Source organism: Stegostoma tigrinum, chromosome 1, assembly GCF_030684315.1.
Source record: "Stegostoma tigrinum isolate sSteTig4 chromosome 1, sSteTig4.hap1, whole genome shotgun sequence".
Classification (NCBI taxonomy): domain Eukaryota; kingdom Metazoa; phylum Chordata; class Chondrichthyes; order Orectolobiformes; family Stegostomatidae; genus Stegostoma; species Stegostoma tigrinum.
The window spans coordinates 127,647,208-127,673,534 of NC_081354.1; the positions used below are offsets into that span (position 1 = coordinate 127,647,208).

The 26,327-nt window shown below is 43.3% G+C and overlaps 1 protein-coding gene across 2 annotated transcripts in view; it reads right to left on the reverse strand.

The window, feature by feature from the left end:
* Positions 1–26,327, reverse strand: part of itga2.2 (integrin, alpha 2 (CD49B, alpha 2 subunit of VLA-2 receptor), tandem duplicate 2) — a 180,755-nt gene that overhangs the window by 107,245 nt on the left and 47,183 nt on the right. For both annotated transcript variants that reach the window (XM_059648563.1, XM_059648562.1), the window contains exon 2: positions 25,826–25,952. In XM_059648563.1, the coding sequence (XP_059504546.1) occupies positions 25,826–25,952 (127 nt within the window). The remainder of the gene's footprint in view (positions 1–25,825; positions 25,953–26,327) is intronic.

Below are 26,327 nucleotides of genomic sequence, written 5' to 3' on the forward strand. Positions count from 1 at the left end.
TCCGCCTCCCCCCTCTCCCTACTTATTCCAGTTCCTTCTCCCCATTCCCCCTCTCTGATGAAGGGTCTAGGCCCGAAACGTCAACTTTTGTGCTCCTGAGATGCTGCTTGGCCTGCTGTGTTCATCCAGCTCCACACTTTGTTATATTAAACACACTTCCTTTTCTGTACAAGGTTGTGATTCTGAAATCCCTGGATTCTTACTGAACATATGGATGGAGCCACAACACCTTTAAGAATCAGTGCATTGAGACACTAAGAGGTGGCAGCTTTGAAAATGTCAACCATAGAAATTTGAAGTGATAAAATTCTTTTAGGGATATGTGGATTATAATCTGAAGTGCACTATTTTTGCAAAAATAATGTAAATAAGAAAATAATTGGACTTCCACATCCGACTTTCTGCCCTTGAAAGCTGGTAACTATGAGAAAGGTTGAAAATTAAAAAAAAAATACTTTTGAGGCGAGGGGAAATTATGACATCTCTTTCATGGCATTTTTTCTTCATACCAGCATTGTGTTATCTCAGCTACTATGGGAGAAAGCTAGAGCCAACTTCAAGCTGTTCACTCTCTATATTTCATCAGGATCTGAATTATTTCACCAAGTGTTGACTTTTGAATGTCAGTGAGTTCCAATAGTCGACCTGAGACATTGACCTTACTGGCTTCCCAAAACTTGCTTGTTCAAATGATGACGAGGTGAAGATGTCATTATAGGGAAAAACTTGCTGCCGGAATTTTAACCCTCTGCCCAACCTGTTCTCATTGGATAACAAAGTGTGAAGCTGGATGAACACAGCAGGCCAAGCAACATCTCAAGAGCACAAAAGCTGACGTTTCAGGCCGAGGCCCTTCATCAGAGAGGGGGATGGGGAGACAGAACTGGAATAAATAGGGAGAGAGGGAGAGGCGGACCGAAGATGGAGAGAAAAGAAGATAGTAGAGAGGAGAGTATAGGTGGGGAGGTAGGGAGGGGATAGGTCAGTGCAGGGAAGATGGACAGGTCAAGGAGGCAGGATGAGGTTAGTAGATGGAAAATAGAGGTGCGGCTTGAGGTGGGAGTAAGGGATGGGTGAGAGGAAGAACAGGTTAGGGAAGCGTAGACAGGCTGGGCTGGTTTTAGGATGCAGTGGGGGGAGGGGACGAACTGGGCTGGTTTTGGGATGCAGTGGGGGAAGGGGAGATTTTGAAGCTTGTGAAGTCCACATTGATACCATTGGGCTGCAGGGTTCCCAAGAGGAAAATGATTTGCTGTTCCTGCAAACTTCGGGTGGCATCATTGTGGCACTGCAGGAGGCCTACGATGGACATGTCATCTGAGGAATGGGAGGGGGTGTTAAAATGGTTCGCGACTGGGAGGTGCAGTTGTGTATTGCGAACAGAGCGGAGGTGCTCTGCAAAGCGTTCCCCAAGCCTCTGCTTGGTTTCCCCAATGTAGAGGAAGCCACACCGGGTACAATGGATACCTGTACTACATTGGCAGATGTGCGGGTGAACACCTGCTTAATATGGAAGGTCATCTTGGGCTGTGGGATGGGGGTGAAGGAGGAGGTGTGGGGACAAGTGTAGCACTTCCTGTGGTTGCAGGGGAAGGTGCTGGGTGTGGTGGTGTTGGAAGGGAGTGTGGAGCGGACAAGGGAGTCACGGAGAGAGTGGTCTCTCCAGAAGGCAGACAAGGGTGGGGATGGAAAAATGTCTTGGGTGGTGGGGTCAGATTGTAGATGGCGGAAGTGTCGGAGGACGATGCGTTGTATCCAGAGGTTGGTGGGGTGGTGTGTGAGAACGAGGGGGATCCTCTTGGGGCGGTTGTGGCAGGGGCGGGGTGTGAGGGACGTGTTGCGGGAAATGCGGGAGACGCGGTCAAGGGTGTTCTCGACCACTGCGGTGGGTATGTTGCAGTCCTTGAAAAATGTGGACATCTGGGATGTGCGGGATTGGAATGCTTCATCCTGGGAGCAGGTGCGGCGGAGGCGGAGGAATTGGGAATAGGGGATGGAATTTTTGCAGTAGGGTGGGTGGGAGGAAGGCCTCTCAGTCTCCATCTCACGTAACCAGCTAGAAACTAATGCCCATTTCAAGCCCACTGACTCCCACAGCTACCTAGAATACACCTCCTCCCCCAAGAGGATCCTCCCCGTTCTCACATACCACCCCACCAACCTTCGGATACAACGCATCATCCACTGACACTTCCGCCATCTACAATCCGACCCCACCACCCAAGACATTTTTCCATCCTCGCCCTTGTCTGCCTTCCGGAGAGACCACTCTCTCCGTGACTCCCTTGTCCGCTCCACACTCCCCTCCAACCCCACCACACCCGGCACCTTCCCCTGCAACCGCAGGAAGAGCTACACTTGCCCCTACACCTCCTCTCTCACCCCCATCCCAGGCCCCAAGATGACTTTCCATATTAAGCAGAGGTTGACCTGCACATCTGCCAATGTGATATACTGTATCCATTGTAACCGGTGTGGCTTCCTCTACATTGGGGAAACCAAGCGTAGGCTTGGGGACCACTTTGCAGAACACCTCCGCTCGGTTCACAATAAACAACTGTACCTCCCAGCAGCTAACCATTTTAACTCCCTCTCCCACTCCTCAGACGACATGTCCATCATGGGCCTCCTGCAGTGCCACAATGATGCCACCCGAAGGTTGCAAGAACAGCAAATCATATTCCGCTTGGGAATCCTACAGCCCAATGGTATCAATGTGGACTTCATAAGCTTTAAAATCTCCCCTTCCCCCACTGCATCCCAAAGCCAGCCAAATTCTTCCCCTCCCCCCACTGCATCAATAAACCAGCCCAGCTCATCCCCTCCCCCCACTGCATCCCAAAACCAGCCCAGCCTGTCTCCACTTCCCTAACCTGTTCTTCCTCTCACCCATGCCTTCCTCCCACCTCAAACCACACCTCCATTTCCTACCTACTACCTCATCCCGCCTCCTTGACCTGTCCACCTTCCCTGGACTGACCTATCTCCTCCCTACCTCCTCACCTATACTTTCCTCTCCACCTGTCTTCTTTTCTCTCCATCTTCAGTCTGCCTCCCCCTCTCTCCCTATTTATTCCAGTTCCCTCTCCCCACCCCCCTCTCTGATGAAGGGTCTAGGCCCGAAACGTCAGCTTTTGTGCTCCTGAGATGCTGCTTGGCCTGCTGTGTTCATCCAGCTCCACACTTTGTTATCTTGGATTCTCCAGCATCTGTAGTTCCCATTATCATTGTTCTCATTGGATTTGGCATCTAACATTGAACCTTATGAGCTTCCTCTTTTCAGAGGATTAGGAGTTTCAAGAAAAAATGAATATTAAATTCCTAATCTTCAGAAGAATGAATCTTGTTGACATGAGACAAGAAAAGAGCTTACATTTATTTAGCAGCTTCATGAAAAATTCCAAGGTGTTTTTTGAAGACTTTTCTTTAAAATGCTGCTCAAAATAAGGCTTGAATTTTTGCTGTCAATTTTTTTTTCTAATTAGTTTCACACAGATGCACTGTAATTTCTAAAATGAAAGTGAATAAGGCATGCACTGCATGAAGTAATATACTGGAAAACCCACTTACGGGATTTATTCCAAATAGGAATCTTCTGCTTAACAGAAGTGGCCTGACTGTATTATCAGATACAAGGAGGAAAGTTGTAATAAGTACTTAATAGGCTTTAACATTGAACAAAAACAGATTGACAACATTTGACAAATGGTCAGGAAACTATAATCAATTCATTTGACATTATTTTGCTATAGATCATTTGGGACACTGTGGGCAGGATATGGTGATTTTGTTTCCTGTATTACGTACAGGAATGTCAGTATGTTTGAGGAGGATATTTACAGAGTTGCTTTTCGTTTAAAGTCCTTAATCCCATCCAACTCCTACAAACATTATTGAAGTGGGAGCTGTGTATGATCTTGTATCAGACAGCTGCTCTGTGGATTCCACTAATATTTTGCTTCAGCCTTCACCTTGACAATTGATCCATAGCCATTGGAGAACAGCTGAACTCCATTGTTTCTTAAGAAGCTGCTCCTGACAGGGCTGTGGTTGTGATAGCAGAGTTCAGCCACTCTCAGGAAGCTGTCAGTTTGCATCGAGGAGCTCTTTAATAAAATTATTACTGTTTACAGTCAGTAAATTGCTACATAAGTTCGCCCATAATCTAACGATCAGTCTTTATGTGCAAGTTCTTCACTCTAAAAATGATTTCTTTGAAGAAATTATTGCATATTAGAACATATCTTGACCGCATTGTGGAACTGGAGGAACACAGCAGGTCAAGGAGCATCAGAGGAGCAGGAGAGTCAACGTTTTGGACCTAGACCCTGAAGAATGGTTGGCTCTCCTGCTCCTCTGATCCTGCCTGACGTGCTGTGTTCCTCCAGCTCCACACTGTATTGACTCCAGTTCAGCATCTGCAGTCCATGCAAAGCCTCTACTGCAACTCATTATCTTCCCTTCAATTGCATCGGTTTGCAGTAACTGGATCAATTTGTCTTCTAAATTTTGCCGGATAATTTATTTAGTTATAAGCATGAAATATCACAAATTAGTGCTAAATAATACCATCTTAACAATCTAACACTTGTGATTCCAACAGTACACAAAAAATAAATTCGTAACAGTGTAGCAGTGGTGACTATGTGCTTATGATTTGAACACTGAATTTACTGCATGCCAACCCAGAGATGTATGTAACTAGCAAATCACTGTAAAATATGTTAAACAGGTATAAGTGACACACTCTAGAATTAATATGGCTACTTTCTCACAATTCTGCCTGTTCAGATAAACTGACTGTTCCTATTTTACAGAGCCTCATTTAAGGGCATGACCATATTTTTGGGAGAAACAGAAACAAACTAATTTTCTGGCATTTAATTTTCACTTCTGAGTGTTTACTTTTATAGTAGACCACCACAGTTGACCATCACAGTACTTCCTGTTTCTCTTAATGTATTTTATTAAATAAGCATAAGAATTTCAACAGGTTGAGTCGTTTTTTTTTTGTAAGTGTAGTCCTGCTAATCCCATGCCTCCTGAATGAAGATTATTTAGACCAAACTCCCCCACATGATGCAATTTGAATCCATGACCAGTGCCCCGTTGAGAATTGAATGTCCATTTCCCTGATAGAGTTCCACTTCAATGTAAAAAAAACAGACTTGATTATAGATTGCTGGGATCATGGATCATCTGTGTTAAACCTGCACAAATGATAGTTGAATGTATTGAAACTTCAACTTTTATACATAAAGATGGAAAAGATATAGTTTAAATTTGGTAATTTCCTTGGGTGGGTTGGAAGAATGGGATACGGGCATGTTTTTGAATCTGACTTCGAAAAGCAGTTGAGTGTTTGTGTTTAAAGATGACAGACAGATCAACGTCTGGTGGGCTAAGGTAAGGCAGAGTTATTGCGGTGATTGTAAGAACTGGGGTCACCGTGATCAATAATAAATTGTGGCTGAGGAACATGATGGGCTTGTACTAATGTATTAAACACTTAGGATCATTTAAATCAATCAACTACTGAAAAGTGTTCTTTGCTCATCAATGTGGATCTATTAACCAATCCCAGAATGAGGATTTACATATGGTAAGATTGGAAAATACAGAATTTTATTTATTCATCCATCGGATTTGAGTGTTTCTAGCTGGGCCAGCATTTACTTCCCAACCCGAGATGCCATGAAAAGGTGATGGTGAGCTTCCTTCTTGAATTGCAGCACCACATTTTGTACAAGAATGTTTGCATAATTTGCTATGGAGGGAGTTCCAGGATTTTGACTCAGTGACACTGAAGGAATGGCGACATATTTCCAAATTAGGATGGTGAATGTCATCACAAAATCATAGAATTACAGAAAGATAGTGTGGAACAGGATCTTCAGTCTATTGCGTTTGTACCACCAAAAGTACACGACTAGTTATACTAGTTCCACTTTCCCACACTAGGTCCAAAGGATGAGAGACAAACTTATTGGTAGTCCCATGTATCTGCTGGTCTTGTCCTTCCAAATGGTAGTGGTCATGGGTTTGGAAGGAGGCTTGGTGAATTTCCTCAGTGCATCTAGCCTCTGACCTGCTCTTGCAGCCAGAGTACTTACAAAGTGAGTACTGTGGAGTATTTGGCCAATAGAAACCCCAGGATGTTGATAGAGGGGGTTTTAGTGATGGTAATCCCATTACAGGTCAGAGGCTAGGTATACGGTGTCGAGTAACTCAGCTCCTGGCTCCTCAAAGTCTACAAGGCACACGGCAGGAGTGTGATGGAATAGTCCCCGGTTGCCTTGATGGGTGCAGCTCCAGCAACACTCAAGGAGCTGGATATCATCCAGGCCGCTTGATTGGAACCACATCACAAACAACTACCCCCTCTACCACTGAGATTCTGTAATTGCAGTGTGGTCTATCTACCATTTGCATTGCAGAAATTTACCAAAGATCCTCAAACAGCACCTTCCAAGCTTTCTAGAGGTTTAGAGACAATGCAAACAATTCAACCACACCCTTCACGTTAAAATCAATGGACCAATCAAAATCATCACTCTCCTGAGAGCATAAAACAGCATGTTTGTTGCTCAAAAGGCTGCTTTCCATACTGTCTCTTCATTGGGTTTGACGTCAATCTTCAGGAGACTATTTACTTGGGTTCAACACTTTCTGAAAGTTTTGTTCAAGTTCATGATGGGGCAACTGAGCATCACACAAGGCTTAAGTATCCTCTTGAGGTGATGTGCAAGAAAGTGGGCTAAGAAGCATTAAAAACAAGCACTGCATGAACATAAGGTTGATAATGTTGATCTTCTGGTATATTCTGCAGAAACACAAATATAAGTGACCAAAGTAAGTTACAAAGTATCTGGCGTCCCATATCCCATAGAGTTGTCAAAGATAAAGGCTCCCAAACTGAAGTAATCAAACTTGAATCTGGAGGACAATGCCAGAATGTGGTTCACAGAGGATGCTGTTGATTCCAAAAGCCTTGTAGATAATGTGGGGTAAAAAGCAACACATGGAATAGTGTCGCCAAATCCAAGGTGCAGGCTGCTAGTTGCTCAGGTCAGGTCAAGAGTTGGTTAATGACACTGAATCTGGAACAATCTGTGTGCATTAACTCCTGAGTATGCACCCAGTGTGGATATCCACTCCAAATTGTGAAGAAGATTTAGAGGGGTCACGTAGTGAGACTACAGCTGACGTTGCAAGTATTCTGTTCATAAAGTTCCTGAAGACATAAATGACATAGACCCCCATCAGAGCTGATCTACCTCTTTACCCAGCTCTTGTTGAAAAATAAGTTTTTAATGTCTCAAAAGCCCCCGTGATGCCTGTTGAAAGTGTAAGTACAGATGACAAACTAACAGATTTTCTTGAGCAGATGTCGAATCTTATTCTAATCCACACCATTTGCTTGTAAATAATGTAGAAAATGCCATCACTAATGTTGACATGAGTAGTTTAACTCATTTGTTTCAGTTGGACATATTGACTATATAATTGCTAGTAAACAGTAGTGTTTGATATACATAGCTGCTGACACAGGGAAATACCTAGCTGGGAGATCACTGTCACACTATGCCTCACAGTTGCTGGAGTGCCTATTAGCAGCAGGTGGCAGGGCAGAGAACAGAGATAATGGGAACTTTCCCCCCACAGTGATCGAGAACGCCCTTGACCGCGTCTCCCGTATTTCCCGCAACACATCCCTCACACCCCGTCCCCGCCACAACCGCCCTAAGAGGATCCCCCTCGTTCTCACACACCACCCTACCAACCTCCGGATACAACGCATCATCCTCCGACACTTTCGCCATTTACAATCCGACCCCACCACTCAAGACATTTTTCCATCCCCTCCCCTGTCTGCTTTCCGGAGAGATCACTCTCTCCGTGACGCCCTTGTTCGCTCCACACTGCCCTCCAACCCCACCACACCCGGCACCTTCCCCTGCAACCGCAGGAAATGCTACACTTGCCCCCAAACCTCCTCCCTCACCCCTATCCCAGGCCCCAAGATGACATTCCACATTAAGCAGAGGTTCACCTGCACATCTGCCAATGTGGTATACTGCATCCACTGTACCCGGTGTGGCTTCCTCTACATTGGGGAAACCAAGCGGAGGCTTGGGGACCGCTTTGCAGAACACCTCCGCTCAGTTCGCAACCAACAACTGCACCTCCCAGTCGCAAACCATTTCCACTCCCCCTCCCATTCTTTAGATGACACGTCCATCATGGGCCTCCTGCAGTGCCACAATGATGCCACCCGAAGGCTGCAGGAACGGCAACTCATATTCCATTTGGGAACCCTGCAGCCCAATGGTATCAATGTGGACTTCACAAGCTTCAAAATCTTCCCTTCCCCCACCGCATCCCAAAACCAGCCCAGTTCGGTCCCCTGCCCCCACTGCACCACACAACCAGCCCAGCTCTTCCCCTCCACCCACTGTATCCCAAAACCAATCCAGCCTGTCTCTGCCTCCCTAACCTGTTCTTCCTCTCACCCATCCCTTCCTCCCACCCCAAGCCGCATCTCCATCTCCTACCTACTAACCTCATCCCACCTCCTTGACATGTCCGTCTTCCCTGGACTGACCTATCCTCCCTGCCTCCCCACCTATACTCTCCTCTCCACCTATCTTCTTTTCTCTCCATCTTCGGTCCGCCTCCCCCTCTCTCCCTATTTATTCCAGAACCCTCACCCCATCCCCCTCTCTGATGAAGGGTCTAGGCCCGAAACGTCAGCTTTTGTGCTCCTGAGATGCTGCTGGGCCTGCTGTGTTCATCCAGCCTCACATTTTATTATCTTGATCAAATGTTACTTCGATATCATGGGTAGCTACTCTCACGTCAGCTCTTAAAATCAGCTCAAATTTGGACTAAGACTATACTGAAGGCAGGGGCCCTGATATAACCCAACCTCAGCGTTTATGAGCAGATGATTGATGATTGAGCAAGTCTACTCTTCTTTAATTAAAAATATGCTTGCAAAAAATGTATCAAAGTTTCTCAAATTAAGTGGCACTTACTTAGTTCATAAAAGCATAAGATATAGGAGTGGAATTAGAATATTTGGCCCATCAAGTCTGTTCTGACATTTCATCTTGGCTGATATAGTTTTCAACCTCATTCTCCTGCCCTTTCCCAATTACCTTTGATCCCCTTACCATAAAGGACCCATCTATCTGTGTCTTATATACATTTAATGACTTGGCCTCTACAGCCTTATGTGGCAATGAGTTCAACAGGATAACCTCCTGAAGAAATTCCTCCTCTTCTCTGTTTGAAAGGACCACGCTTTCTCTCTGAGTCTGTGTCCTCAGGTGCTAATCGCTCCTACTATTGGAAGTAACTTCTCCACATCCCTTCTATACAGGCCTCTCCGTATTCTGTAAGTTTCAATGAATTCGCCCCCTCACCTTTCTACAGACCCAGCTGTGCTTTGTAGGAATAAACAGAAAGATCTCGATGTATTTAGTGATGGGCACTGAGTGAGTGACTGCTTTATTGAAGTTGAACTTCAGAAGCATCATGTCCTAGATATAAAAGACAGAAGCATTTTGAAATCATTTTCTTCTTTAATTTTTTGGAATCTGGAGGTAAAGAGTTTAAAAAGAGCTAAATAACTTCCTTTCTGAGTGATAAACTAGAAAATAACAATCTGTCTGAGCCTAATCTAATCCACACGTACGGAAATAACAGCACTACACTCTCAGAACAGAGGCTTTATTAATGGAACATACACTTGGGAAATTGTGGACTGAACGTGCCCACTCAGCTTTTCAGCTATGGTTCACTCAAAAGTGCTATGAATCAGGCCAACTGACCTCTTAGTTCACATCCTAACCCCATTTCTGGGTTTGTTTCAGGCAACTTGTGAATTTAGTGAAACTAAACATTTATATGGTATTTACAAACTTTTATCAGAGCTTTCTTACCAGTTAAAATGAAAGGGCAAACATTTGCAGCATCACATGCAGAGCTTTATATTGATATAAACTGACATCATTTGTGGAATCAACAATTATAGGAAGTACAAAACAACTTTCTAAAAATGGCAATGACTGAATTAGCAATATTGAAATCCAAGGTTGGCAGGAGCAGATGAAAATGCGGCATTTAAAGCACAAACAAGCAGCGACATTCTCATTGAAAGGCAAAGAATGCTCAAATATTGATGGGCCTACGTCTGCTCTGAATTTACATGTCAGTATATAAATTCAGGTCAGTTTACTTGCAATGTGAAGAAAGCACAGCAAAGGAATTTTAGTTTACCAACAGATAATTTCTGATCCATTGCAATACGAAGAAGATGTGTTAGGAACCTCTTTTTCTTCTTTGGTCCAATGCATGCTACAATGACATTCACCACAATGGGACAAGGAGGCAAGTCTGAATCCACCCCAACGCACAGGGATCAAGTGTTGGCTCTAGTCTTATCCGTTTATCAAACACTGCCAAATGAATGAGTTTCTCTAGCAATTTACACTTTTATGTGCACAATGTTGCGAGTGTCTCCTGTAAGGGAATATTGGGAGCTTGGATATCATGGCCACTCCTTGGCTTCACTCGTGCCAATCAGTGTGATCAGTGTGCTGATGTACTGATTTCCAGTCTCACATGTACTTCAGAGGTCTGCACCCCATAAAAAAATTGTGGGATCATAAGAAACAAAACCATAAAAACAGGGACAGGAGTAGGCTGTTTGACCCCTCAAGTCTGTTTGCCATTCGATAAGTTCATGGCTTATCCAACATTCCTCGTGTCCACTTGCCTGCCCTTACTTCAGAACCCTTGACTCCCCTCCTTGTCATGAATCTATCTATGTCAGTCCTTTGGTCTTCTGGTAAATGCTGCCTTGATGTCAACCACAATCATTCTCACCTCACTTCTTGAGTTTAACTCTTTTATCCACGTTTGGACAAACTCTGTAATGAGGTCAGTTGCTGAATAGCCTGATGGAATCCAAACTCAGTATCAACATGCAGGTCATTGTTGACCAAGTATTAGCAAGCAATTTGGTGATGATTAAGAGTAGTCTGATAGGGTAGTAACTGGGTGTTTGTGGGTAGGATGTAGCTGGCAATTTTTCATTTGGTAGACATTCATGCTGTAACCATATTGAAGCAGCCTGGCTAGGATTGCAGTTAGAGGTACATAGCTAGTTCAAGTATGCAAGTCTTCAGTGGCATTGCCAGACTATTATCAGGAGCTTTCCAGTGTCCATCGCCTTCAGCCATTTCTTGATATCATGTGGAGGGGGTAGAATTGGTTGAAGACTGGCATTTATGATGCTAGGGACCAACTGAGGAGACTGAGATGGATCAAACAATCAACACCTCTGCTTGAAGAGGCTTGCAGATCCTTATATGTGGCAGTAATGGACATGGTTTTGACATGCAAATAGCTCTGTGTTGTAGCTTCATCCGGTTGACATGGTATGGCTGGAGCTTGTTCCAGGCATACCCCCTGCATTCTTTATAGAACCAGGTGGATCCCTTTGTTTGTTGATTATAGTGGGCGATATGCTGAGTCATGAGGTTACAGATTGTGATTTGCCGCTGATGACCTAAAGTGCTTCAAGAATGCTCGCTTTTGAGCTGCTCGGCCTATTCAGAATGCATCCCGTTTATCATGTTTGCAATGGCACACAACATGATGAAGATTATATGAATAGAAAATAGAACATAGAAAAGCACAGCACAGTACAGGCCCTTCAGCCCACGCTGTTGTGCCATGGAATAATCCTAATCCAAAAATAAAATAACCTAACCTACACTCCCCTCAATTCACTGCTGTCCATGTGCATGTCCAGCAGTCGCTTAAATGTCACTAATGACTCTGCTTCCATGACTACCACTGGTAAACTATTCCATGCGCTCACAACTCTCTGGGTGAAGAACCTCCCTCTGACGTCTCCTCTATGCCTTTCTCCTAACACCTTAAAACTATGACCCCTCGTGGTAGTCAATCCTGCCCTGGGGAAAAGTCTATCAAGGACAGATGCATTGGCACGAACTGGATTGAGAAAGAAAAGTTGCAGTAAATTATTCTGCCTTGTTGCTTCCCTCAGAATGTACCACATGGCCAATCTGACTGATAAGTCCTTCAGGTCTCTGGATTTAATCAGCAGTGGTGCTACCAAGCCACAATTGCTCCTTGATATTGATTCCCCCACCCAGAGTACCTTCTGTGGCTTTGCCACCCTCAGGGCCTTCTCCAAGTGATATTCAATATTAAGAAGTACTGATTCATCAGCTATGGTGGACAGGAGAGACCTCAGGAGCTGGAAGTGGTAGATAGTAATAAGTGGGATGTTTTGTTGATCATGTTTGGTCTGATGCCCTGAGAACGCTCAGGCCCACACCCTCCCTCCTGTATCACTACCTCTGGTAAACTCATCCTACCAGTGGGAAAGGACATGACCTGGAAGAGATGATGGAGGAGCCTGGGTCAATGCAAATAAGAAATGATTCAGTGAATGTAACTGCATCAGGCTGTTGCTTGGCTTTTCTGTGAGACAGCTCTCCCAATTTTAGCAGAAGCCCACAGATGTTAGCAAGGAGCATGTTGCACAGTTGGAAAAGCATGGTGTGCTTTTGTCATTAATAACATTTATGCCAATACAGGGAAGTCCTCTGTTATTCTTGCTCATGTTTGCTGCAACTGAGTAGTTTTTTTAAAGAATAGTGAGTAGTTAAGAGTCAACCACATTGCATTTGGTATGGGGTTTCACAAAGGCCAGATTGGATGAGGATGGTAAATTTGCTTTTCTAAAGGCTACTACTGATACAACAGTAGAACTTCCATTTCAATTTTATTTTTAACACAGTTATCAATAAGTTGCCACCACTGTTCACATCCTGTACGGGATGATAGGAGGGCTGCCAACCCATGGGATATACCAGCTGAATTAAAGAGTTGACAGCACAGCAGCCACACTGAAGCATGCAGAAAAACTCAACCCTGTGTAACCTCACCACTCAGCATATCAATCACTATAATCAGCAAACAAAGGGATCCAAGAGCAGCATCAGAGCAGCAGGAAAGCCGATGTTTTGGGCCTAGACCCTTCTTCAGAAACATCAGCTTTCCTGCTCCTCTGATGCTGCTTGGCCTGCTTGTTCATCCAGCTCTACTTACCTCAGATTCTCCAGCACTTACGGTTCCTACTATCTCTGAAACAAAGGGGTTCACCTGGTTCTACGTGGTTCTATGAAGAATGCAGGGGGTATGCCTGGAACCAGTTCCAGCCATACCATGTCAACTGGATGAAGCTACAACACAGAACTACTTGCATGTCAAAATCCAGAAACAGCATACGATAGGCACAGCTAAGCAATCTTACAGCCTGAAGACTAAAAATTGTATAAGTGTACCGATGGAGGAGAAACACCTCTGAAGTGATTGCAGGGGCCACAGGGACTTCCTGCCTTCTTTGCATCCTCTAAACAAAAAAAAAACAACACTTTCTCCTCACAAAGGTGTCTCTGGTAGGCTAGCTGCATTCAACTGGCATTCTACCTGCATAACCAGGGGTTGATCTGCTCTCAAGGAAATGCCAATAATCTGGTAAAATGACTATCAATAGATGATTGCAATATTTACATTTACTTCCCTCCACTTCATCATAGAAAATTTTTTTTTGCACGTCAGTTCTGCTGAAGGTAAAATGGTTTGAAGCGTGACTGTGTTGGAAAGCTAATTCCAAGTGGCTCCCCATAATCCCACTGGTCTCCCATTAGGATCCCACTTTCTGGGAGCTGTGACTTCTCCCCCTGTGTCTCTGAAACATTTGTTGTCAAGTAACATTAGCACATGTCTAACATCTCTGCACTTAGATATCTGCCCATTCTCTTACAGTTACCAACATTCCCACATGCAGAAGGCAAATGTGTCTTGATGACAGCAGAGATATACTCTGGTATTAGCGAGTAGGAAAACTGCCACCTAGACTCCACACACAGAATTCTAGGAAAATTAATAACATTAAGCCTTCCATTCTGTGATAGATCGGCAAGACACAGATAAAAAGAGAGTATTAGTGGAGATAATCGGAACTGCAGATGCTGGAGAATCTGAGGTAACAAAGTGTGGAGCTGGATGAACACAGCAGGCCAAGCAGCATCTTAGGAGCACAAAAGCTGACGTTTCGGGCCTGAAACGTCAGTATTAACAGGCATTGAAGGACCTGAACAAATCTAGAGAGAACATGCCCGGACCCATACAATCTTCCCAGATTTAAAACTGACAACTATGTAATTGCATACACACTTGCTGTAACAAGACTTTCCACAAACTGGAATCAGGTTATTAGGGTTTTCAATTCAAGGGCTGACGATTTTTTGCCTTAAAACATACTAATTCCTCCATGTCAACCCTCCACTTCATTGAAACTTTACTGATTAATCAGCTGATCATTCTGTTTGAATGTTTGGAGATAAGAATGTGAAATAAGAAGGAATCTTGGCTAATTGTAAGTTTCAAGGTGAGGGGGATGCTGATTGTGGAGGTCCTTTAGCTGGAAAGACTGCCTCTGGGCTTTGGAATTCCAACCATTTTAAAAATAGAATAAAACAAGAGACATCACTTCAGCTGTCACACCCTCTCCCCCTCAAACCCCTCACCTACCTCATACTCCATACATGCTGGCTCATGATTTGTAAGCAAACTCCTAACTAATCATCCCTCATGCTGAACCTATGCTACCTCAAACCCATAACTACACAGCATCAATTCAAACCTATTTCCTTTTACCCATCCTCATATCCTCAATTCCATCCAATCTCCTGCACTCACACTATTACAACAAATCCTCCATGCCAAGCAGTGCCATCCTTGACCTTTATCTATTCTGAATGGCCCCTGATACACAACATACCAACCTATTACCCTATGCCAACTTACCAAGCTTGTTCTGCACACTTTGGGTTCTCACAGCTCAGTGACAATATCCAGCTTGAGTGGAGGCAGTTGATGATCTAAATGGCCAGCTGCCTCCATGAAATGCAAGTGCAAATCCCAATGCACCATCATTGCTGTCACCATGAAAATGGGAAGCGCCACGGTCTGGGGCGGGAATGGTAATGTCTGGGCACAACAGCTATTTTTGCCATGAGAGAGAACTTCTCCATTGTGGTAAAAATTAAGGGCTTGGTATAAAATAATATGAGCATTCTAAAGGTGTTGCAGGAGCGGAGGAACTTGGGTATTTCACGTGCATAATTCATTAAACATGGTAGGACACACAGTGAGATCAGTAAGTGAAGTATACAGCATTCTAACTTTTACCAGGGGGCATTGTCTACATGTGAACCCTGCAGTTTAGATGACATGTCCATCATGGGCCTCCTGCAGTGCCACAATGATGCCACCCAAAGGTTGCAGGAACAGCAACTCATATTACACTTGGGAACCCTGCAGCCCAATGGTATCAATGTGGACTTCACCATCTTCAAAATCTCCCCTTCCCCCACCGCATCCCAAAACCAGCCCAGTTCGTCCCCTCCCACCACTGCACCACACAACCAGCCCAGCTCTTCCCCTCCACCCACTGCATCCCAAAACCAGTCCAACCTGTCTCTGCCTCCCTAACCTGTTCTTCCTCTCACCCATCCCTTCCTCCCGCCCCAAGCCGCACCTGCATCTTCTACCTACTAACCTCATCCCACCTCCTTGACCTGTCCGTCTTCCCTGGACTGACCTATCCCCTCCCTACCTCCCCACCTATACTCTCTCCACCTATCTTCTTTTCTCTCCATCTTTGGTCTGCCTCCCCCTCTCTCCCTATTTATTCCAGAACCCTCACCCCATCCCCCTCTCTGATGAAGGGTCTAGGCCCAAAACGTCAGCTTTTGTGCTCCTGAGATGCTGCTGGGCCTGCTGTGTTCATCCAGCCTCACATTTTATTATCTTGGATTCTCCAGCATCTGCAGTTCCCATTATCACAAGCACTTTAACATGGAGTAACTTTGTTAGACTGACGCTTACTGACCCTTCACTAGCGTTCACTGGATTTTGAACTAGCCACTGACTTGAAAAGCCCTGCAACATGAACTGCTTTTGCTCCTAGACGGGATTTAATGTAAACAGCAATGAAACACCTGTGTCCTGAATGCTCCAACATACATAGATTATGGACTCACACCCAGAAATGATTACAAAGCATGGATTTTATCACACTCTCCATGAACAAACACTGGCAAGATTTCCTCAGAGACCAGGTTTTGCTAAACTTTAAAATAGGACGATGAGGTTTCTACTCTGCAATGGGTCTCTCAGTCTTAATCAGTGATTATTTGCAATATTTGAGAGTCATTAGGCGATCCATAACTACGTTCAGCCTTTCCTTCTTGGGAAATTACGGTAGAACAACAACCAGCTCCTTTGGAATGAAACTTTTATGCCATTGCAGCACCATTTGACACAGAAGCAAAATATCTTAAAGCCCTTGAACTGAAAATTGAGCAATCAGATTAATAAACTTGAAAACTATTGGTATGGAAAAACTATACTTCCTGACCTAGCAATTGAGTTAATATAGCAAGACTGAACTAGTCCCAAACATGTTTTATCTTGGCTGATTCCGAAACCACAATTTTGGATGAAAGGGTGGTTTAAGTTTAACTTTGAACAGTGTTGTTTCAATGAAATCAAACAATCCCTTCCTGTAGATCCATGGCAAGGAGAAAATGAAGATACCACTATCATTTTGAAGCTTCAAGTATGTAAAATATCTGTTTCTGAAACTGTAGTGTACAGAACTACAAGTATATTTGAGGAAAGAGATCAAAGGACAATTCAAATTCTGGCATGAATATAACAGTTCAGGGCTGCCTTCTCACTGCAAGACCATTGATCTTTAGTTTCTCAATGAATTGCTCACAGCTTTGTTCAATGAATAGCAACAGGAAATAAGCCTTCATATGTTACAATCAACTAATTCATCTGCACTAGCAGCTCATTTTATGGTGCCTATACTAATTGGAGTTAACAATGATGGCCAGGGCAATCAATCTAATGTTTAATTAAACCTTTTAAAACATTAGATAGTGAAATTTCCCACACCAAAAATGTCAGCAAAAATGATAAATATTAAATGGAAATTCCCACAATTAAAAAAATTCACATGGTCCTTCATTGATAATATTTTCGAACAATCATAATGCTGTTAGCTTTGTTTTATAGTTTATTCCCATTCAGCAGAAAGTGGGAATCTGATGAGCTCGCTTTCAGATCTGATGAGATCCATTATTCAAAAGCATAGATTCATTGGTCTTAATCTTATGTTTCTTTTGTCTGTGTGATTTGCATCAAGTTTTTTGGAACAGTTTAGTTACAATGTCTTACCAAACTCACCTCAGAAATGAATATTCTGTCCTTTGGCATCCCATATATCCAATTTTAGCCCCATTTGCCCATGTGACATTCCAAGAGCAACTCATAACTTCAGATTTACAACATCCTACCTTTACAAAGGTGTTGTGCACTGATATTAGCACTGTCAGACTGAAATTGCTGTGCAAGGTTCCAGAAGTCTGCCACAGGCATGGCAGACAAGAGACATTTGCCATCCTCATTTGTGTGTGGGGACCTGGAGGTCCTACTGAGTAGGTTGGTACACAGGGAGGATGTCCTCTTTTCCCCAGACCACCAGAGAAGGCACATCACAAGACCATGTCAGCCTGATCCGAGGTTGCTACCGAGGCCAGTGCTGTTTCAGCTGTCTGGAAGATTGCCCAGCATTACAGGAAGAACATCAATGACCATCTCGACTCAAGCAGAGTAAGTGCCACCATCTTTATTGGAACCCTCACACTCACTTTATATCAGCTCCTTAACGCACTTCTCACTAAGCGGTAGAATCAGGGCAGCATTGGATGAAAAGAGATGCTATAGTTGCATGATAGATTATTTATGGGTTGAGTTTGGGATGATAACACGATAAAACATAGTAGGTCTCATAGACCCTCCATTAAATTTGCTAAAAATGACACTTGCCAAAAAATCATAAGATTAACTCCTAATTTAGTGCTATATTTGAGTTCTGTGAGTAGCACTAGTTATCTGTAAATTTGTTTGCATGTATTTAAATGAGGCTTAAAAACTCCTTGAGGGGAATAATCCAGTATTATAGGAAACAAAGAGTAGAATACAGACAAAAATAGGCTATTTCCCAGCATCAAGGTTCTCATCACGCAGCGAGGCTAGAAGAACTTCTTTTAAGAAGACAAAATCATCCAGAAGGTCAGTGAGTGGACAGGCTACCTTTAGAGATAAGTAGATCATTCAGAGAGAAAAGACATTAACATCAGTAATGTAAATACTAAATGTGGTAGTCTCCAAAACAGTCAGGATAGTAGAAAACAAATACTGAGTAGCTTAATAATTAAAGTTAGGAAAATAAGCTTTTAGCAGGTTCCATGGAAGCAAATTAACAGGGATCCTAGTGGTGTATAGAAAAAGTAGCGGGAGCTGAAGAAAATAATTAGGACAGAAAAGAGGGTGCATGATAAAAGCCAGGCACCGATAGAATAGATAGAATATTATCAGTGGTGGGCTTAAAATTGACAAATTCCCAGGTTAGGATGAATTAGAACCCAGGCTGCTTTTGGAGACAAGGGAGAAAAATATTACCGTCCAAATTATTAACTTCCCTCTAGCCACAAGAGTCGTGCCAGAACACTGAAGGACAGCTAATATGTCTTCTCTTTTCATGAAAGGTGGGTAGGAATAAACTAGAGAATTATAATCTAGTAAGCCTTACATCAGAGGTATGGAAACTATTGGAGAAAACTCTGAAGGAGAGACTTAATCTCCAGTTGGAGAGGTTAGTTTTGGCCAGGGCTATTCAGCATGACTTTGTCAGAAGGAAGTCATCCCAAATAAATTTGGCTGACTTTTTCAAAGAGGTAATCAGTATGTAGATGAAGGTCATACAATTGATATGGTTTATATGGATTTCAACAAGGCTTTTGTCAAGGTTCCATGTGGGAGACTGATAAAGAAGGCAAAAACACGTGGGATCCAAAGTAACTTGCCAAGATGTGTCCAAAGTTGTTTTAATGGTAGGAGACGGAAGGTGGTGGTAGAAGACTTTAAGTGGCTTGAGGCTGGTATCCAATGGTGTACCATAGGGGTTGGAGCATTAGATATTGATGAGAATGTTGGGCTGTGAGATGTGGGTTTGTGGATGGCGCAACGGTTGGTCCGATGGTTGAGAGTGTAGAAGAAGGTCTTACGGTATATAAAGACATTAGAGGGTTAGTTACTTGGATGGATAAGTAGTAGATGGAATTTAACCCTGATAAATAGGAGGTGAGGTATTTAGGAAGAACTAACAAAAGAAGGAGGTACTCACTGATTAGCAGGGCATCCCTGAAAGCAGCAGGACAGATTAAGACAGTAGTTAATGAGGCATATGAGACTCCTGACTTTACCAGTCATGTCACTGATTGTAAGAGTAGAGAAGTCATATTGGAGCTATACACAACTTTGATTAGGCCATAGCTGGAGTATTGTGAATAAAAACTGAAAAAACTGCAGATGCTGTAAATCAGGAATAAGAACAGAAGTTGCTGGAAAAGCTAAGCAGGTCTGGCACTATCTGCGAAGAAAAATATCAGAGTTAACATTTCAGGTCTGGTGATTCTTCCTTAAAACTGATGGTAGCTGGAAAAACTTTGGTTTATATGCAGAAAATAGGGAGGGGGATGGGGTAGGGAATAAATAATAGGATAGAGCCTGATGAGAGAGAAGAAGGGTCCCGAACCAAAATGTCAAGCTTTCCTGCTCCTGTGATGCTGCTTGGCCCGCTGTGTTCATCCAGTTTCACACCATGTTATCTGAGAGAGAAGAGTGTTGGGTAGTCGAAGGAGTTGATAATGATCAGGCTGGGACGGTGTTAATGAGGGCTGTTAGTGACTAACAACAGAGGGTGTGGAATGAGAGATAATGGGAACTGCAGATGCTGGAGATTCCAAGATAATAAAATGTGAGGCTGGGGGACCCCACCAGCCAAGACATTTTTCCATCCCCTCCCCTGTCTGCTTTCCGGAGAGACCACTCTCTCCGTGACTCCCTTGTTCGCTCCACACTGCCCTCCAACCCCACCACACCCGGCACCTTCCCCTGCAACCGCAGGAAATGCTACACTTGTCCCCACACCTCCTCCCTCACCCCCATCCCAGGCCCCAAGATGACATTCCACATTAAGCAGAGGTTCACCTGCACATCTGCCAATGTGGTATACTGCATCCACTGTACCCGGTGCGGCTTCCTCTACATTGGGGAAACCAAGCGGAGGCTTGGGGACCGCTTTGCAGAACACCTCCGCTCAGTTCGCAACAAACAACTGCACCTCCCAGTCGCAAACCATTTCCACTCCCCCTCCCATTCTCTTGATGACATGTCCATCATGGGCCTCCTGCAGTGCCACAATGATGCCACCCGAAGGTTGCAGGAACAGCAACTCATATTCCGCCTGGGAACCCTGCAGCCATATGGTATCAATGTGGACTTCACCAGTTTCAAAATCTCCCCTTCCCCTACTGCATCCCTAAACCAGCCCAGTTCATCCCCTCCCCCCACTGCACCACACAACCAGCCCAGCTCTTCCCCCCCACCCACTGCATCCCAAAACCAGTCCAACCTGTCTCTGCCTCCCTAACCGGTTCTTCCTCTCACCCATCCCTTCCTCCCACCCCAAGCCGCACCCCCAGCTACCTACTAACCTCATCCCACCTCCTTGACCTGTCCGTCTTCCCTGGACTGACCTATCCCCTCCCTACCTCCCCACCTACACCCTCTCCACCTATCTTCTTTACTCTCCATCTTCGGTCCGCCTCCCCCTCTCTCCCTATTTATTCCAGTTCCCTCCCCCCATCCCCCTCTCTGATGAAGGGTCTAGGCCCGAAACGTCAGCTTTTGTGCTCCTGAGATGCTGCTTGGCCAGGGTGTGGAATGGCAGGCCATGTGGCAGCAAGACCTGGTATGTGGGTGTCGGGTCTGAAACATGGGAAAGTTTAGGCCCTAACATTATTGTACTCGACATGGAGTCCAGAGGGCTGCAGGGTCTCCAAGCAGAAAATGAGGTCTTGTTCTTCCAGCTTGCATTGAGCTTCACTGGAACACTGCAGCAAGCCTGATACAGAGATGTTGGCCAGGGAACAGGGTGGTGTGTTAAAGTGGCAGGCAATAGGTAGCTCAGGATCTCTTTTGTAAGCTGAACATAGATGTTTTGTCCCTCTGAATTGTTTCTAATTTCACCACCATTGAGATCAAACATAGTCAGTAAGAGATATGAAGACTTATCAGCAGAGAAAGGATGACATACTAGAACACTACTGAAAGCATGAATTTAAGAATCGCATATTAAGGAGTAAGTGAGTTGTGTTAGTGGTATGTTTAAGAGTCTCATGAAGAGACATTAACTCAAGAGCATAGAATTGAGTGAATGCAGACATTTGCCAAAAAGAAACAAAGTGCACTTGTGCCAACTCAACAAGAAACTTTAAAGTGAACAGAGAGAGAGGCTTGACTATTTGTAAGGTCATTGTTGAGGGTAAAAGGACTGAATCTCTATTTCTGATATTAATAAAGAATTATTTCAAATACTTCTGACATGATGTCAGCATTGTTCCTTTTTATTAAAAAAAATTTATTAAAAATTAAAATTGTTTCTTTTAGTTCATAATAAACTTTGATATTCTTTTGTTAAAAGTACATTCGTAGCCTCTCATTAGTACGTTCAGCGACAATGAGTTACCAAAGTAAACAAATTGCAAAAAAATCCTTTAGTAACCAAGCCAGGTTTCACTTTGGAATCTGAACAGTCCAGTTTCGCCATTGGCTGCGAACATATCAATAGAATCAACAGATAATAAGCAATGGAAATTAGTTGCTAAGATACCAGAGTAAATCGACATGGTTAAATGCTTGAAAATTCTCCAAAATTGGAGTGAGAAAAATCACATTGGATGTGGGCTGCAAGCTTTATCAAGGAATTGGAGAATGCAGTGAACATTGGAGGTCCCCACAGGTACCTGAATCAAAATTTGAATTCAGTGAACAGGATTTTGCAGCATCCTCGTCAAAGGATACTATGGAGTAATATTCTGGAGAAGCTCAGTTGTCTTGTTATTGTACCACCGTGAATGTTCCATGGTTTTACGCCTGATGAATGGCCATTCTGCAAAAAATGGTAACCCGATCTGTCACTTTCTATTTGCAGCTTGTTATACTGGTACTTCTAATTTCTAACATAGCCAACAGACATCAGGAACAAATCAGGTAATTTGAGTGATTGGTGAATTCAGTTATTCCTGTTGATTTCTAATGTACAATATTGTGTATGATGTTCCAAAAGGAACCATCTATATTTATTTGTAATATTTGGAATTATTCATATACATTAAATGCTTTCCAGAAAATGAGAACTGTTTTTACGGTAAGCAATTGATGCAGATGAATTATAGTGCAATATTTGTGCATATTGCACTTGTTATGGTGAGTAGAAACTTAATTTTAAAAGTCATCCTTCTCTGTTTTGTTCCCCTGATTATAAATTGAAAGCTGCCAGAAGTTCATTGACTGAAAGAATTGACTCCTAAAATAAAATGTGGCTTCAGCAGCGTCACCAGGTTACGCCAGCTGTATGCATTTAAACGAGAATGCTGGAGCAACTCAGCACATCTGGCAGCATCTGAGGTGAGGGAAAATGCTAATGTTTCAAGCCGACTATGAATTTTCTCCGCGGATGCTAACAGACCTGCTGAGTTTCTCCAGCATTCTCTGTGTTTGTTTCAGATTTCCAGCATTCAAAGTATTTTGCCTATTTAATACTTTGACTTCAGAATTTAACTTGTATGCAACACCTCATCTGCATCAGAAATAATGTGAGCTGCAGATGCTGGAGAATCCAAGATAACAAAGTGTGGGGCTGGACGAACACAGCAGGCCAAGCAGCATCTTAGGAGCACAAAAGCTGACATTTCGGGCCGCGACCCTTCATCAGAAAAGAGGGATTGGGAGAGGGTTCTGAAATAAATAGGGAGAGAGGGGGAGGCGGACTGAAGATAGATAGAGGAGAAGATAGGTGCAGAGGAGAGTATGGGTGGGGAGGTAGGGAGGGAATAGGTCAGTGTGGGGAGGATGGAGAGGTCAAGGCCCAAAACGTCAGTTTTGTGCTCCTAAGATGCTGCTTGGCCTGCTGTGTTCATCCAGCCCCATACTTTGTTACCTCATCTGCATGTCCTTTCCTGGACATTAGCCGTGGTTTTGCACCCAAATTTTGAAGTCAAACGTCTGTAAGCATGAAACTATTATAACCTTCAGTAATTCCTGAGAAAGTAGACTGTTTGGCAATCCCTGATAGTAAGATTGCAACAAAACGTTTGGAATTGGAGTTTTAGTTTCAGTGTTAGATTTAAGTTTAATTCAGCTTAGAATTAGATTTTGGTCGAGCATTGACCTAAAGTTTAGGTTTAGGTGCATCCTAGCTAGTTAATTAGTTAGGCTAGTTTCAGATCAGAATTTTAGATGCAGTTAATGATTTTCAGTCAATTTTATTTTCTAAAGAGGACTATCTGTTTCATGTTGAAAGTCTCTGCTACATGAATTTGCACTGGAAAACATAGAGTCATAGGTACACAGTACCAATTTATTTTGTTGTTTCTTCAAGCAAACACATTTAGATTTGCACAATCATTGTAAAAATAACATGGCACACAGTTTGGATAACGTCTGGGTTCATGTTTATTGTTTACCAGGGATTGTATTAGAACTTTGTGGATCAGCCAAAGAAGCACCATGAGCTCCAGCAAGAGAACTTTGCACTACTCACAAAGAACCATGATTTCATTATTTAATCTGAACAGCAACTTGGCTTGCTTTTGAGTCTTGTGGCTTAGCTCAACAGGATATAGCCACAGTATCATATCATTACCATGGTCAAAGGCTGAAACAGAATGAGCACAGCTGAACTCCCATTACTTGACAGAAAATACAGTAAACAATCTTCTTAAGCATAGATAGAAAGATAAGAATTATCTCTTGGGAACTGTTGACAACCCAGGGCAGAATTTTAACTGCTAAAAGGTTGGGTTAGGATTCAAGCAGGGGTGAGGGGGGAGTGGGTGGGTATGTTTAAATCTCTGATAAGTAGCCTCAAGTGAGAACTAGACATGATCCTTTCCGGTTTAGCCTGAACATTTTGAAGGTGAATGGGAAATCTCCATGATTGATATATGGGAAGATGCCGATCTCTCAGGATTTCTGGTTTTAGTAGCCACCCCATAGGTTTCCTGAGCTGTCCACAGGTTGCCAGGTCCAACTAGGCAAGAACACAGCAAAGTGTTCTTCTTTTGTGAAAATGACAGGCTGGGAGATCTGCAAATCGTACAGCTAACATTGCTGGAATCAAAGATATCAAGTTGTACAGCTGGATGAATACAGCAGGCGAAACAGCATCAGAGGAGCAGGAAGGCTGACATTTTCGGGCCTAGACACTTCTTCAAACTGTGCTGAGAAGCTGGTTCTCACAGACTACATTTTGAGAATGTGCTTAACTAAATTCTTGAAATTCAGGACCTTTGTCTTGAACTGTTATCAGCCTTCACCGCTGTATGGGATCTGCCTCTGCAGTTCTAAAGTTGGATCATTGACAAAGAACAAGTGAAGCGGAAGTAGCAATACTATAAGACCATCAATGCCAGCAGCAGCAGTCTCCTCTTTATCCATAAACCATTCCATAGGAACATGAAGGGAGATAAAGAGATTCAGCAGGAAGGAAATGAACCTCCTAAGCCAAAGTCTGCAGGCTTAGGAGGTCTTGGTCCATCTGAGCAGCAGCTCCCAAGGAGATGCAGATTTTCAAGGTAAGACATTGCCAACATCTGCATCCTCCTGACCCAAGTGAGCACACATTGCCAGTGGTTGTCAAGGTGATGAACACTTGAGGCCTGAGGTACTTGATCCATTTGACAGGTTATCCAGATGAACAATTTATTCAAATTTCAATCTCTCAGATCCCATAGCTAAGCCAGCATGAAAGAGCAATAGACATGTAGGGTGGGTGTTGCACCATTTAGATCTTCTTTCCATTCTTGTAGTTTCTGAAACCTTAAGAATCTAAGCCTGATTCAACAACGACTGACTTTCCAATCTTCTCTGGTTTCCCTATTGTCTCAGTATCTGTTCAGTTGGGATTCTGCTGCAAGTTTTCTTGAGAAGTTATCAGGTTATCCTACCTTTTTACTGAAGGCCATATTTTTGCTGATTTGGGAATACCCGATGAACCACTTAATATAGTAGGTGGGACCAGGAACAGAAGTCTGGCCGCCGTTCCTGACAGATTCGAGTTTTGCTGGTAGGGGCAAGTGGACACTACAGGATGGAAACCCCAATTCAGCCGGTCCATTTCAGTTTAGTGGTGCATTCAAAAATCTCTATTCTGGCTGTTGCAGAGCCTTAACCTATCGTGTGGTTATCACAAATTGATGAAGTAGACAAAAACTGTCCGGAAGGATGGATAAGGTCTGTTTAAGTGCTATGATCAGAAGGATATTTTTTATAAGTTTTTTTTTAACAGAAAAAGCAGAAAAAATAAAATCACAGAAAAGTATCACTTCTGATTTATTTTTCTGTTACATATCAACAAGTCATTTTCTTTAGAATTATAACATATGTTGATGTACATTGAAGAAGTCACCCATTCTTCTGCTATATTAACAGTGCCCAAATTGAACATTGTATAGGTGGTGAACCATTTTCCATTACAGTGTTCTCAAAATGTATGTTAGAATATATTTTACCTTACCATTTCCCATCAGAGTTGGAATACTGCTGAATGGAGGTGCCAAACTGAGCATCTCTAGGGCCTGAGAATGTTTTGGCTCCTAACATATCAACATTAAAGGCCTGGGATGTCTGAAGAAGAAGGTTACCTGAATAAAGCACAAAAAAATCACATCACATTTTGAATCAGAAGAGAACGTATATTTCAGAATAATTGCTATGATATCAATAATTCTGCATTACTCAAGACAATTTGAGTAATGATACTCTCGCCATTTTATAGGTTTTAATTTTAACTCTGAGCATTTTTGCTTTAGAAATGTGAGCGCTGATGAGTAATTGCAGATCTGGAGACCTCTTCTTGCATCAGATATGTCTTGGCTTTGCAATAGTGCTTTTGCGCTCGGGCAGTCAGTTGATGGAGAATGTGGACCAGCTCCCTCATCTAGATATCCAGAGGTCCGATCGTTCTTGAAAGTCCCAGTGCATTCCCATGAATTTGGAGAGGTGGTTAGCCCAAATGT